Here is a 12,500-nt window from a genome sequence, read left to right as displayed (position 1 = left end):
ATTCTTATTTTGACAGCCTAGGAACAGTGGGGCAGAACGACAGGGGCAGAACGACAGGGGCAGAACGACAGATTTGTACCTTGTCAGCTCGGGGATTTGAACTTGCAACCTTTCGGCTGCTAGTCCAACGCTCTAACCACTAGGCTACCCTGCTGCCCCTATAACGCCTGCTTCTTGTTTTAGACAGTAATGCTAATATTCAGCATACTAGATATCAATGGCAAACCTGAATTGTATCCAAATTCAAACCTCAGTTCTGTTGTAACAGACAAATCTAGGCCTGATATACACTGTAATAGGTATGTCTATGTGCATTACAATCATAAAGTACTCATCGTCATGCACCTGATTGGTTGGTTTCTACCTTTTTTCTACAGTGCATGAAATACCTATTGGTTACCACGGGGAAATAGTTTCTACCTTTTTGTGTTTACAATAAATAGTATGTTATGCTCTTGAAAAGCATACATTTGCAATCCTGTGGCCATTGGATAAAAGACTTTTATAGCCCATGGGCATAGGGAACTCAAACCTTCAGCCATGGTAATGTGTGCACAACATTCTAACTAACAGGCGAATTACAGTACGTCACTGTTGTCAACGCAACATTAATGTGCTATCCAGAGACGAGACGGGCCACCTTTTAAGAATATTGTTCTAGTCCTAGACATTCAGTTAAATATTAAATATCACCCCGTGTGATGTTAATTGAGAGATAACAACTCTCTAAACACATGGATCTGGTGGTCCTCACCTGCGTGGTGGCCGTTGACCTGGACATGAGGCTCCAGGGGCAGGGTGCTGTTCAAGAGGCCCTCCTCTGAGTCCTCACAGTTCAGCGCAGCCTTGGAGGTGTGGGTCCCATTGGAAAAGTGTCTCATCCCGTTCCTCACATTACCTTCGGACAGGGGGACTTTAGGTCTCCTGGATGAGCCCTTTTTCTTCGACTTTTCATTTGCTGAAAGACATTTTCTAAATATATTATTCCAAGATTTTTAACGGTTTCCTGTTTCTGTGTTATTGTCTTGTCATAATGTTTGACAACATACCTTTTTTCACCTCCTTGATCTCAGCAATTTCTTCTTCTTCTACTTCATCTTCCTCATCAAACTCAAACTCCTCTTCTTCCTCCCCCTGTTCCTTCACTGCCATGACTTTGGGCTTTGGAGGCTCACCCGCCGGCCTGGGTGGCCGTGTCTCCAAAGTGCCATTCATTTCCATTGTCCTAATGATGCTCCTTGTGACACTTTTTGAAGGTGCTGACGTAATCATGGTCCCAAAACCTGTGTCATAGAAACAACGGTGTTACAATGATTTAAAAAAAACTAAAGCTTTATGTTACTGCTAGTTTAATTTACCCAGACAAGGAGATATACCATGAGATACACTACATAACCAAAAGTATGTGGACACCTGCCGGTCGAACATCTCATTCCAAAATCATGGGCATTAATATGGAGTTGGTCCCCCCCGGCTGCAATAACAGCCTCCACTCTTCTGGGAAGGCTTTCCACTAGATGTTGGAATATTGCTGCAGGGGACTTGCATCCGTTCAGCCACAAGAGCATTAGTGAGGTCGGGAAATTATGTTGGGCGTTTAGGCCTGGCTTGCAGTCGGCGTTCCAATTCATCCCAATGGTGTTCGATGTGGTTGAGGTCAGGGCTCTGTGCAGGCCAATCAAGTTCTTCCACACCGGATCTCGACAAACCATTTCTGTACGGACCTTGCTTTTTCCACGGGGGCATTGTCATGGTGAAACAGGAAAGGACCTTCCCCAAACTGTTGCCACAAAGATGGAAGCACAGAATCATCTAGAATGTAATTGTATGCTGTAGCGTTAAGATTCCCCTTCACTGGAACTAAGGGGCCCAAACCATGAAAAACAGCCCCAGACCCTTATTCCTCCTCCACCAAACTTTACAGTTGGCACTATACATTCGTGCAGGTAGCAATCTCCTGGCATCCGCCAAACCCAGATTCGTCCATTGGACTGCCAGAGGGTGGAGAAGCGTGATTCATCTGTTCAGAGAAGATGTTTCCACTGCTCCAGAGTCCAATGGCGGGAAGCTTTACACCCCTTCAGCAGACACTTGGCATTGTGCATGGTGATCTTACGCTTGTGTGCGGCTGCTCGGCCATGGAAACCCATTTCATGAAGCTCCCGAGATCAGTTCTTGTGCTGATTTTGCTTCCAGAGGCAGTTTTGAACTCGGTAGTGCGTGTTGCAACCAAGTACAGATCAATTTTACGTGCTACGCGCTTCAGCACTCAGCGGTCCCGTTCTGTGAGCCTGTGTGGCCTACCACTTCACGGCTGAGCCGTTGTTGCTCCTAGACATTTCCACTTCACAATAAAAGCACTTACAGTTGACCGGTGCAGTTCTTGCAGGGCATACATTTGATGAACTGACTTGTTGGAAAGGTGGCTTCCTACAGTATGACGGTGCCACGTTGAAAGTCACTGAGCTCTTAAGGCCATTCTACAGCCAATGTTTGTCTATGGAGATTGCATGACTGTGTGCTCGATTTTATATACCTGTCAGCCATGGGTGTGGCTATATCCGAATCCACTAATTTGAAGGGGTGTCCACATACTTTTGTATACAGTGCATTTGGAAAGTAGTCAGATCCCTTGACTTTTTCCACATTTTGTTAAGTTTCAGCCTTATTCTAAAATGGATTCAATTGTTTTTTTCCCTCATCAATCTACACACAATAACCCATAATGACAAAGCAAAAACAGTATTTAGACATTTTTGCAAATGTATTAAAAATAAAACAGTAATATATAATTTACATAAGTATTCAGACCATTTACTCAATACTTTGTTGAAGTATTCGAGTCTTCTTGTATATGACACTACAAGCTTGACACACCTGTATTTGGGGAGTTTCTCCCATTCTTCTCTGCAGATCCTCTCAATCTCTGTCAGGTTGGATGGGGAGCGTTGCTGCAGAGCTATTTTCAGGTCTCTCCAGAAATGTTCGATTGGGGTCAAGTCTGGGCTCTGGCTGGGCAACGCAAGGACATTCGGAGATATGTCCTGAAGCCACTCCTGCGTTGGTCTTGGCTGTGTGCTTTGGGTCGTGGTCCTGTTGGAAGGTGGACCTTCACCCCAGTCTGAGGTCCTGAGCGCTCTGAAGCAGGTTTTCATCAAGGATCTCTCTGTACTTTGCTTCGTTCATCTTTCCCTCGATCCTGACTAGTCTCCCAGTCACTGCCGCTGAAAAACATCCCCACAGCATGATGCTGCCACCACCATGATTCCCTGTAGGGATGGTGCCAGGTTTTCTCCAGACGTGGCACTTGGCATTCAGGCCAAAGACTTCAATCTTGGTTTCATCAGACCAGAGAATCTTGTTTCTCATGGTCTGAGAGTCCTTTAGGTGCCTTTTAACAAACTCCAAGTGGGCTGTCATGTGCCTTTTACTGAGGAGTGGCTTCTGTCTGGCCACTCTACCATAAAGGCCTGATTTGTGGAGTGCTGCAGAGATGATTGTCCTTCTGGAAGGTTCTCCCATCTCCACAGAGGAACTCTGGAGCTCTGTCAGAGTGACCATCGGGTTCTTGGTCACATCCCTGAACAAGGCCCTTCTCCCCCGATTGCTCAGTTTGGCCAGGCGGCTCTAGGAAGAGTCTTGTGTCTCCTTACAGTGTCTCCTGACCCCTCCTGTCTCAGCCTCCAGTATTTATGCTGCAGTAGTTTATGTGTCGGGGGCTGGGGTCAGTTTGTTATATCTGGAGTACTTCTCCTGTCCTATTCGGTGTCCTGTGTGAATCTAAGTGTGCGTTCTCTAATTCTCTCCTTCTCTCTTTCTTTCTCTCTCTCGGAGGACCTGAGCCCTAGGACCTGAGCTCCAGGACTACCTGACATGATGACTCCTTGCTGTCCCCAGTCCACCTGGCCATGCTGCTGTTCCAGTTTCAACTGACCTGAGCCCTAGGACCATGCCCCAGGACTACCTGACATGATGACTCCTTGCTGTCCCCAGTCCACCTGGCCATGCTGCTGCTCCAGTTTCAACTTCCACCTGACTGTGCTGCTGCTCCAGTTTCAACTGTTCTGCCTTATTATTATTCGACCATGCTGGTCATTTATGAACATTTGAACATCTTGGCCATGTTCTGTTATAATCTCAACCCGGCACAGCCAGAAGAGGACTGGCCACCCCACATAGCCTGGTTCCTCTCTAGGTTTCTTCCTAGGTTTTGGCCTTTCTAGGGAGTTTTTCCTAGCCACCGTGCTTCTACACCTGCATTGCTTGCTGTTTGGGGTTTTAGGCTGGGTTTCTGTACAGCACTTTGAGATATCAGCTGATGTACGAAGGGCTATATAAATAAATTTGATTTGATTTGATTTGGTGGTTCCAAACTTCTTCCTTTTAAGAATGATGGAGGCTACTGTGTTATTGGGGACCTTCAATGCTGCAGGAACTATTTGGTACCCTTCCCCAATCATGCCTTCCAAATCATGTCCAATCAATTGAATTTACCACAAGTGAACTCCACAAGTGAAAAATCTCAAGGATGATAAATGGAAACAGGATGCACCTCAGCTCAATTTAGAGTCTCATAGCAAAGGACCTGAATACTTTTGTAAATAAGATATTATTATAGATTTTGTTTGACATACATTTGCAAAAATGTCTAAAAAGCTGTTTTCGCTTTGTCATTACGGGGTATTGTGATGTCATTATGGGGTATTGTGATGTCTTTATGGGGTAATGTGATGTCATTATGGGGTATTGTGATGTCATTATGGGGTATTGTGTGTAGATTGATGAGGACATGTTTGTTTTGATCCATTTTACAATAAGTCTGTAACGTAACAACATGGGGAAAAAGGACTGAGTACTTTCAGAATGCACTGTATATTGTATACCGGGAGACATACCGGGAGATAAGTTCTAATTTAACCAAACTATGAGATATAAAGCTAAAATAAAAATAAAAAATGAAAACCTATTTATATTAAACTACAACATCAGACATAACTAAAATGATCCGGGAATTGTGGGTAAATACACATCTATAGACTTGCCTTGAAGTTGCCGTGCAAATTTTGTCAAACGGGCTGAGTACATGATAGAAATGTATAAGTTAAAAAATGGAAGACATGCCAAAATAAAATTCAAATAAAATTCATATAAAATCTAATTAAAATGAAAAAAGGTATTGACAGTACCTGCAGACAGGTCGGAAACCTGATTTATGTGTTTTTTCTCTTGCACCTGCTCATAGAAGGGGCCCAACACCAGCAGCAGCTGCTCTACCTCAGTTGTACAGGGCATGCCCTCAAGGATCTGTTGTTTACACACAACACGACAACAAAAACATTTAGTGCCCTCTGACGTACACTGACATCCAGGCCATCCTGTCTGAACGTCATTTAGACTAAATGATCCACCTCTGGGTTGGGAGTCAATATTAACTTCATTGAACTGGGGATATTTCAATTATAAAGAATACAATTCCCCTTACTTCCTGGACTCATCCATAATGTATTAGAATACCTGAATACCTCAATGCTTCTGCATTGAACCTTCGTATCCATTCAAGACAAAACACTTACCAGCTTCAATTCATCAACATAAGCAATCATTGCCTCTTCCTTGGGCATTTCTCCCAGATCATTCCATGCATCCCTAAATAGACAGAACAAGATGTTTGAAATAACACCTACATTGACAGTTTCCTACCTAGAGTTTAATACCCCTTCAAGTGATAACACAGGTTAACAGAATATATAGAATATATACTGTATTCTATACTATCTACTGTATCTTAGTGTAACGGATGTGAAACGGCTAGCTTAGTTAGCGGTGCGCGCTAAATAGCGTTTCAATCGGTGACGTCACTTGCTCTGAGACCTTGAAGTAGTAGTTCCCCTTGCTCTGCAAGGGCCGCGGCTTTTGTGGAGCGATGGGTAACGATGCTTCGAGGGTGACTGTTGTTGATGTGTGCAGAGGGTCCCTGATTCGCACCCGGGTATGGGCGAGGGGACGGTCTAAAGTTATACTGTTACATTAGCCTATGCCACTCTGTCATTGCTCATCCATATATTTATATATTCTGATTCCATTCCTTTACATAGATTTGTGTGTATTGGGTAGTTGTTGTGGAATTGTTAGATTACATGTTAGATATTACTGTTGGAACTAGAAGCACAGTCATTTCCCTACGCTCGCATTAACATCTGCTAACCATGTGTATGTGACAAATAACATCTGCTAACCATGTGACCAATAACATCTGCTAACCATGTGTATGTGACCAATAACATCTGCTAACCATGTGACCAATAACATCTGCTAACCATGTGACCAATAACATCTGCTAACCATGTGCCCAATAACATCTGCTAACCATGTGACCAATAACATCTGCTAACCATGTGACCAATAACATCTGCTAACCATGTGTATGTGACCAATAACATCTGCTAACCATGTGTATGTGACCAATAACATCTGCTAACCATGTGTATGTGACCAATAACATCTGCTAAACATGTGTATGTGACCAATAACATCTGCTAACCATGTGTATGTGACCAATAACATCTGCTAAACATGTGTATGTGACCAATAACATCTGCTAACCATGTGACCAATAACATCTGCTAACCACGTGACCAATAACATCTGCTAACCATGTGCCCAATAACATCTGCTAACCATGTGCCCAATAGCATCTGCTAACCATGTGTATGTGACCAATAACATCTGCTAACCATGTGTATGTGACCAATAACATCTGCTAACCATGTGTATGTGACCAATAACATCTGCTAACCATGTGTATGTGACCAATAACATCTGCTAACCATGTGTATGTGACCAATAACATCTGCTAACCATGTGCCCAATAACATCTGCTAACCATGTGCCCAATAACATCTGCTAACCATGTGTATGTGACCAATAACATCTGCTAACCATGTATGTGACCAATAACATCTGCTAACCATGTGTATGTGACCAATAACATCTGCTAACCATGTGTATGTGACCAATAACATCTGCTAACCATGTGCCCAATAACATCTGCTAACCATGTGCCCAATAACATCTGCTAACCATGTGCCCAATAACATCTGCTAACCATGTGTCCAATAACATCTGCTAACCATGTGTATGTGACCAAATTATTTTGATTTGAGTTAAGATATCAGTAACAGAAACAACTGTTTTTTATGGATCTTGGGTATTATGATCAAGATTGCTTTAAATTCTTTAACTCTTAGACATAATGGTCATTCTCAAAGGAGTCGTGAACAGCATGTAAAGTCATTATTGTTGAGATCATCGTGTGATTTGTTATCAGCAGAGAGTCTCCACTTGGTCAATGACCCAGACGCTCATTAACCTAAAGCAGCAGCTGGCCTGCCAACTCTACAAGTAAGGCTCAGTAAAGAAATAACAGTCTACAAGTATAATAGTTAAACCAATTTATAAACAGCTGTAGTGTCATCTCTAAAAGAGGATTCCCTCAGTGGTGAGATCTTCTATAAAAATAAATAAATATATATACAAACAAGTAAAAACAGTCAACTGCCGCCAAGAGTGTAAAAGGTGACATGACATATCATGCCTCTTCAGCGCAACGAGTCCAGAGTTTATCAGACAAAATGTGGCAATAGGAAAGTTAACTGCAAGGGCTTACAGTACAGACAAACCTCTGTCGTCGTTAGACGACTCTATTTGAATCCTAATGGTCGGTTTGCATTACCATGTGACTTAGATCCTATTTGAATCCTAATGGTCGTTTTGCATTACCATGTGACTTAGATCCTATTTGAATCCTAATGGTCGTTTTGCATTACCATGTGACTTAGATCCTATTTGAATCCTAATGGTCGGTTTGCATTACCATGTGACTTAGATCCTATTTGAATCCTACTGGTCGGTTTGCATTACCATGTGACTTAGATCCTATTTGAATCCTACTGGTCGGTTTGCATTACCATGTGACTTAGATCCTATTTGAATCCTAATGGTCGTTTTGCATTACCATGTGACTTAGATCCTATTTGAATCCTACTGGTCGGTTTGCATTACCATGTGACTTAGATCCTATTTGAATCCTACTGGTCGGTTTGCATTACCATGTGACTTAGATCCTATTTGAATCCTACTGGTCGGTTTGCATTACCATGTGACTTAGATCCTATTTGAATCCTACTGGTCGGTTTGCATTACCATGTGACTTAGATCCTATTTGAATCCTACTGGTCGGTTTGCATTACCGTGTGACTTAGATCCTATTTGAATCCTACTGGTCGGTTTGCATTACCATTTGACTTTGCCCATGGGGTCCCAGAAACCAGGTCTGGGTGTGTTGCAGGGTCCTAGTGTGGACTGTTTGTAGTGACTGTAAAACTTGAGCATCATGTCATTGGAGGGCTGAAAGGAACCTGAAATAAGGATGAGGAGTGTCAATGAGAGGAATGATAACTCAAACAGACTGGTACCCAGGCTAAGAATATACAACTTTGCAGTAAAAACACTGTCTTGGTATTTGAAAGGCTTTTTTGGGGGGAAAACTCTTTAGGTTTTAACACAATGAATATAATTGTGATATTATTCAGGTGTATAAAAAGACCTACTCCCATAGAGCTTTGGAAAGTAGGTTAACAATAATTGGCTTTAGGCTACAATGTTGCATTTAGCCTTCATAGCCCTTACCGTCTGGAGGCAAGCTTTGTATCACTTTGACAGCGGCATCAAATCTCCGCTCGTACAATGGTTTTCCATCCTCAATCTCCATCATGACCCCAAAAGTGTGAATTACGCTCGCGAACTCTTCAAAACCTAGGGATAATCATTATTAAAGTGGTCAGACAGGAATGTACAACATGAGAGTTGAGTATGGGTTGCAGAAATTATGTTGTGGCTAAAGCTAGGTCATACGTCCACAATAACATTGGTCAAAATGATATGAAAACCGTTCACAACAACATAAAAGTACTTCAAATATAGATATATAAGTACTATAGGTGACTATTTGACAACAACCCCATAGCAGATAAGCTAAACCAAAACCACTGGTTAAGGTTATGTCGTCTGTGAATTTTAGAGCACTCAATGCAACAGAGACTAAACAAATGGTTTAAAACATGCTAATCATTTATCTTTCCAATGTGACCACAACAAAATATAGATATTTCACTCGGTAAATAAGCTCAGTAGGACACGTTTGTCACTCACCATTTAATGATCTACCTGCTTGAGACTACGACCTCTCTGTACTTAACGACAGAAGTGACAGGCACAATACAGAGGTGACAGGCACTGCATGCTAAGGGAGTTGTAGTTTTCTACTGCCAGGATGGAGATAAATATGTTCTTTATTATGACATCAAAATCCCTACAAGCTCCACAATGCAACAGCCTCAGCTTACTGGATATGTAGTTCTAAATACAGTCTATGGCTGAGTGTGTAATTGACCTAAAAACAAATGTATCGTAAAGGAATGTGGCCATCACAATGCTATGTGTTGTTGGCCACAATAAGAAATGTCGCATGGGCATAAAAAAATCCTCATGCGTTGATGTTTTGTATAAAATGTGAGGATTTTTTTCGATCTGAAGCCCAGACAAGGATACATTGTAGCACTACGTATCCCAGCATTCTACACGGTGATCCATGTTTCGGTCAGAGGAAGGGGAGAGGCGAGAGGGATAAATGGTCGTCACTAGTTACCACAGTCACAAAGTCATAAACCCCGCCCATGTCTACAATGTATCTTCTTAAAGTGTCATTTTAAACTCACCCCTAACCTTAACCACACTGATTACTTTATGTCTTACCCTAACCTTAAATTTAGACGAGAAATATATATTTTTGTTTTTAAGATATAGCCAATTTCGACGTTGTGACTGGGGTAATTAGTGACAATCTGGAGAACTTCTCCAGCAGCTGGGTTTTTTTTTTTTTTTTGCTCCCTGCGCTGACGTGAAAGCGAGGCTAGGGGTCTATTCATTAATCAGATTCCGTTGAAAAACGTTTCGTCTGTTGCAAAACGTTTTTCAACTGAAACCGTTTAGGCCTTATCCAATCGGAAAACGTTTTGGAACGAAAACGAGAGTTTATATTGATCAAACTCAGGTTTCTCCCCGTTTCGTTCTGTTCGGTATGCTTGCTTCCATTTGGATCCTAGAGTTAAACGGTAAACTGTTTCTGCAACAGACGAAACGTTTTGCAACGGAATCTGACTAATGAATATACCCCATGAATCCCACAATACCAGGCGAAGGAGTTTTTTTTTTTCCGTGGCAGAGCTGGTTGTTTCAAACCTCAGTCAAAGCGAAAGCGAAGTCGCTATGCGGGGAGATGTAAGATGGCAGAGCTGCAAATGTTGTTAGAGGAAGAAATTCCAGCCGGCAAAAGAGCTCTTGTAGAGAGTTACCAGAATCTCACACAAGTAGCAGACTACTGTGAAAACAATTATGTTCAGGTAAGCAAAAAAAAAAAAAAAAAAAAAAAAAAAAGGAGTGATTTTTACTCAACATTGTTATCTCTGAATAATTGTCGTTTGAACTGTGGTGTGAAACTGGGAAGAGGAAATGTAGATAAAGACATTGAAATGATCACAATGAATGACCACAGTACTAGATCGCAGAGATTACACTTCTATTGAGAGTCTTTGTCCATTTCAGTGTGTAGTTTCACCGCACTGGTCACGTTGGACACGGTTTTGCCCATCCATTGCATTGTTGTATTGGTCCCTTGGTCAGATTTGGTTAGTTTACACAGAGGGTGTGTCTAAGTACTAACTTCTGCTGTTTATCTTCGTTTAATAAATTAAAAAAAAGAATGTAGCAAGCTATGACGCTGTTGAAAAATGTCAGTGAAACGTGATGTACTAGACACATATTTAATCTGATCGTTACAAAGTAGAGTAGCAGTTGTGCTCTCGATAACACTGGCCTTGCTGAATGAATTACTGTCTCTCACAGACACCAAGACAGCTGGACATTTTACTTCCATTTAGTTCTTTAATCACACCTATTTTTATTAGGATTTTTCTGTGATATATTTGCATTAGGTAGGACTATGATATTGTAAGCAATTTCAAACGTAATACATTTCAAGGCATTAATAATGAGTTTATTGCTGTTTGAATATCAGACGTTCAGAGCTTGTTTTTCAGCGAATGCTTCTGCAAATTTTCCCCATATGATTGTGTTATCCTGTAACTAAATTTCCACAGATGGTGAGTGTGGAATTTGGTCATGGTTTCACAGATTCCTGAACCGAGTTCATAGATGCAAGGACAACTGAACTTCAATTATTTTACAGGGTTATTTATTTATTTATTTACGTGTGTTTATCTCATCCTGCCAAGTTTGCTTTGACTAGCCACAAGGGACTGCTGCATTAGAATGCCTTTAATTGTGGGCTAGCAGCAGAAGTTATTGATAGAGGTAGGGCTATGGACCATAGCTTTTGCAAACTAGGTTTTTATTGGCCCCTTTTAATAGAATGTCAAAGCTGATTTTTAAATTAATTTAGTAGATTGATATTCTGATTTGGAGTCTGCCCTACAAGAAAATCTAAACTGTTTGGCAAGACCTCATTCAATCTCAGGGAATGTGTGTTTGGAAACTCATTATTTTTGTCCTATGCTGTGAATATACATCCCAAGTACTTTCTAGATGTAGATGTTAAAATGGATTCCCACTCCGTGGCTCTGTTATACCGTTTAGTTAACGTGAATAAGATGTTGCCTAAGAAGACCTTTGATGAGCTATCTTAGTCCTAGACAAGCACCAATCAGTGTGAAGAGGCTATAGCTTGCTGCTGAGATTTACCTCTCAAGTGCTGAAAATAATCTATAACTTCCCATCTGTGTGAAGAGGCTATAGCTTGCTGCTGAGATCTACCTCTCAAGTGCTGAAAATAATCTATAACTTCCCATCTGTGTGAAGAGGCTATAGCTTGCTGCTGAGATCTACCTCTCAAGTGCTGAAAATAATCTATAACTTCCCATCTGTGTGAAGAGGCTATAGCTTGTTGCTGAGATCTACCTCTCAAGTGCTGAAAATAATATATACCTCCACATCTATGTGAAGAGGCTATGGCTTGCTGCTGAGAATCCAGATGAAATGTTTTCTGTGACCAACCATTAGAGTCCATGAAAAAAATATTGTTTCCAACTCCAATTCAACTCCAATTCAACTCCAATTCAACTCCAATCCAACTTCATCCAACTCCAATCCAACTCCAATCCAACTCCAATCCAACTCCAATCCAACTCCAATCCAACTCCATCCAACTCCATCCAACTCCATCCAACTTCATCCAACTCCATCCAACTCCAATCCAACTCCAATCCAACTCCATCCAACTCCATCCAACTCCATCCAACTCCATCCAACTCCATCCAACTCCATCCAACTCCATCCAACTCCAATTCAACTCCATCTCAACTCCATCCAACTCCAATCCAACTCCATCCAACTCCATCCAACTCCATCCAACTCCAATCCAACTC

At 41.6% G+C, this 12,500-nt stretch overlaps 1 protein-coding gene across 1 annotated transcript in view; it reads right to left on the bottom strand.

The window, feature by feature from the left end:
• LOC112235100 (acyl-CoA-binding domain-containing protein 5A) overlaps positions 1-9,289 on the bottom strand; it is a gene marked incomplete at its 3' end in the record, with an annotated part of 13,661 nt that extends 4,372 nt beyond the window's left edge. Inside the window, 7 exon segments of the mRNA XM_042312988.1 lie at positions 755-958; positions 1,050-1,283; positions 5,187-5,304; positions 5,574-5,646; positions 8,297-8,417; positions 8,689-8,814; positions 9,211-9,289. Of these exon segments, the coding sequence (XP_042168922.1) occupies positions 755-958; positions 1,050-1,283; positions 5,187-5,304; positions 5,574-5,646; positions 8,297-8,417; positions 8,689-8,773 (835 nt within the window).
• Positions 9,290-12,500: the final 3,211 nt, after the last annotated feature.

The sequence above is a fragment of the Oncorhynchus tshawytscha genome, unplaced genomic scaffold (assembly GCF_018296145.1).
Source record: "Oncorhynchus tshawytscha isolate Ot180627B unplaced genomic scaffold, Otsh_v2.0 Un_contig_16998_pilon_pilon, whole genome shotgun sequence".
NCBI lineage: Eukaryota > Metazoa > Chordata > Actinopteri > Salmoniformes > Salmonidae > Oncorhynchus > Oncorhynchus tshawytscha.
Note: the sequence above shows the minus strand (reverse complement) of the source record. Positions and strands in the feature narration are given on the sequence as shown.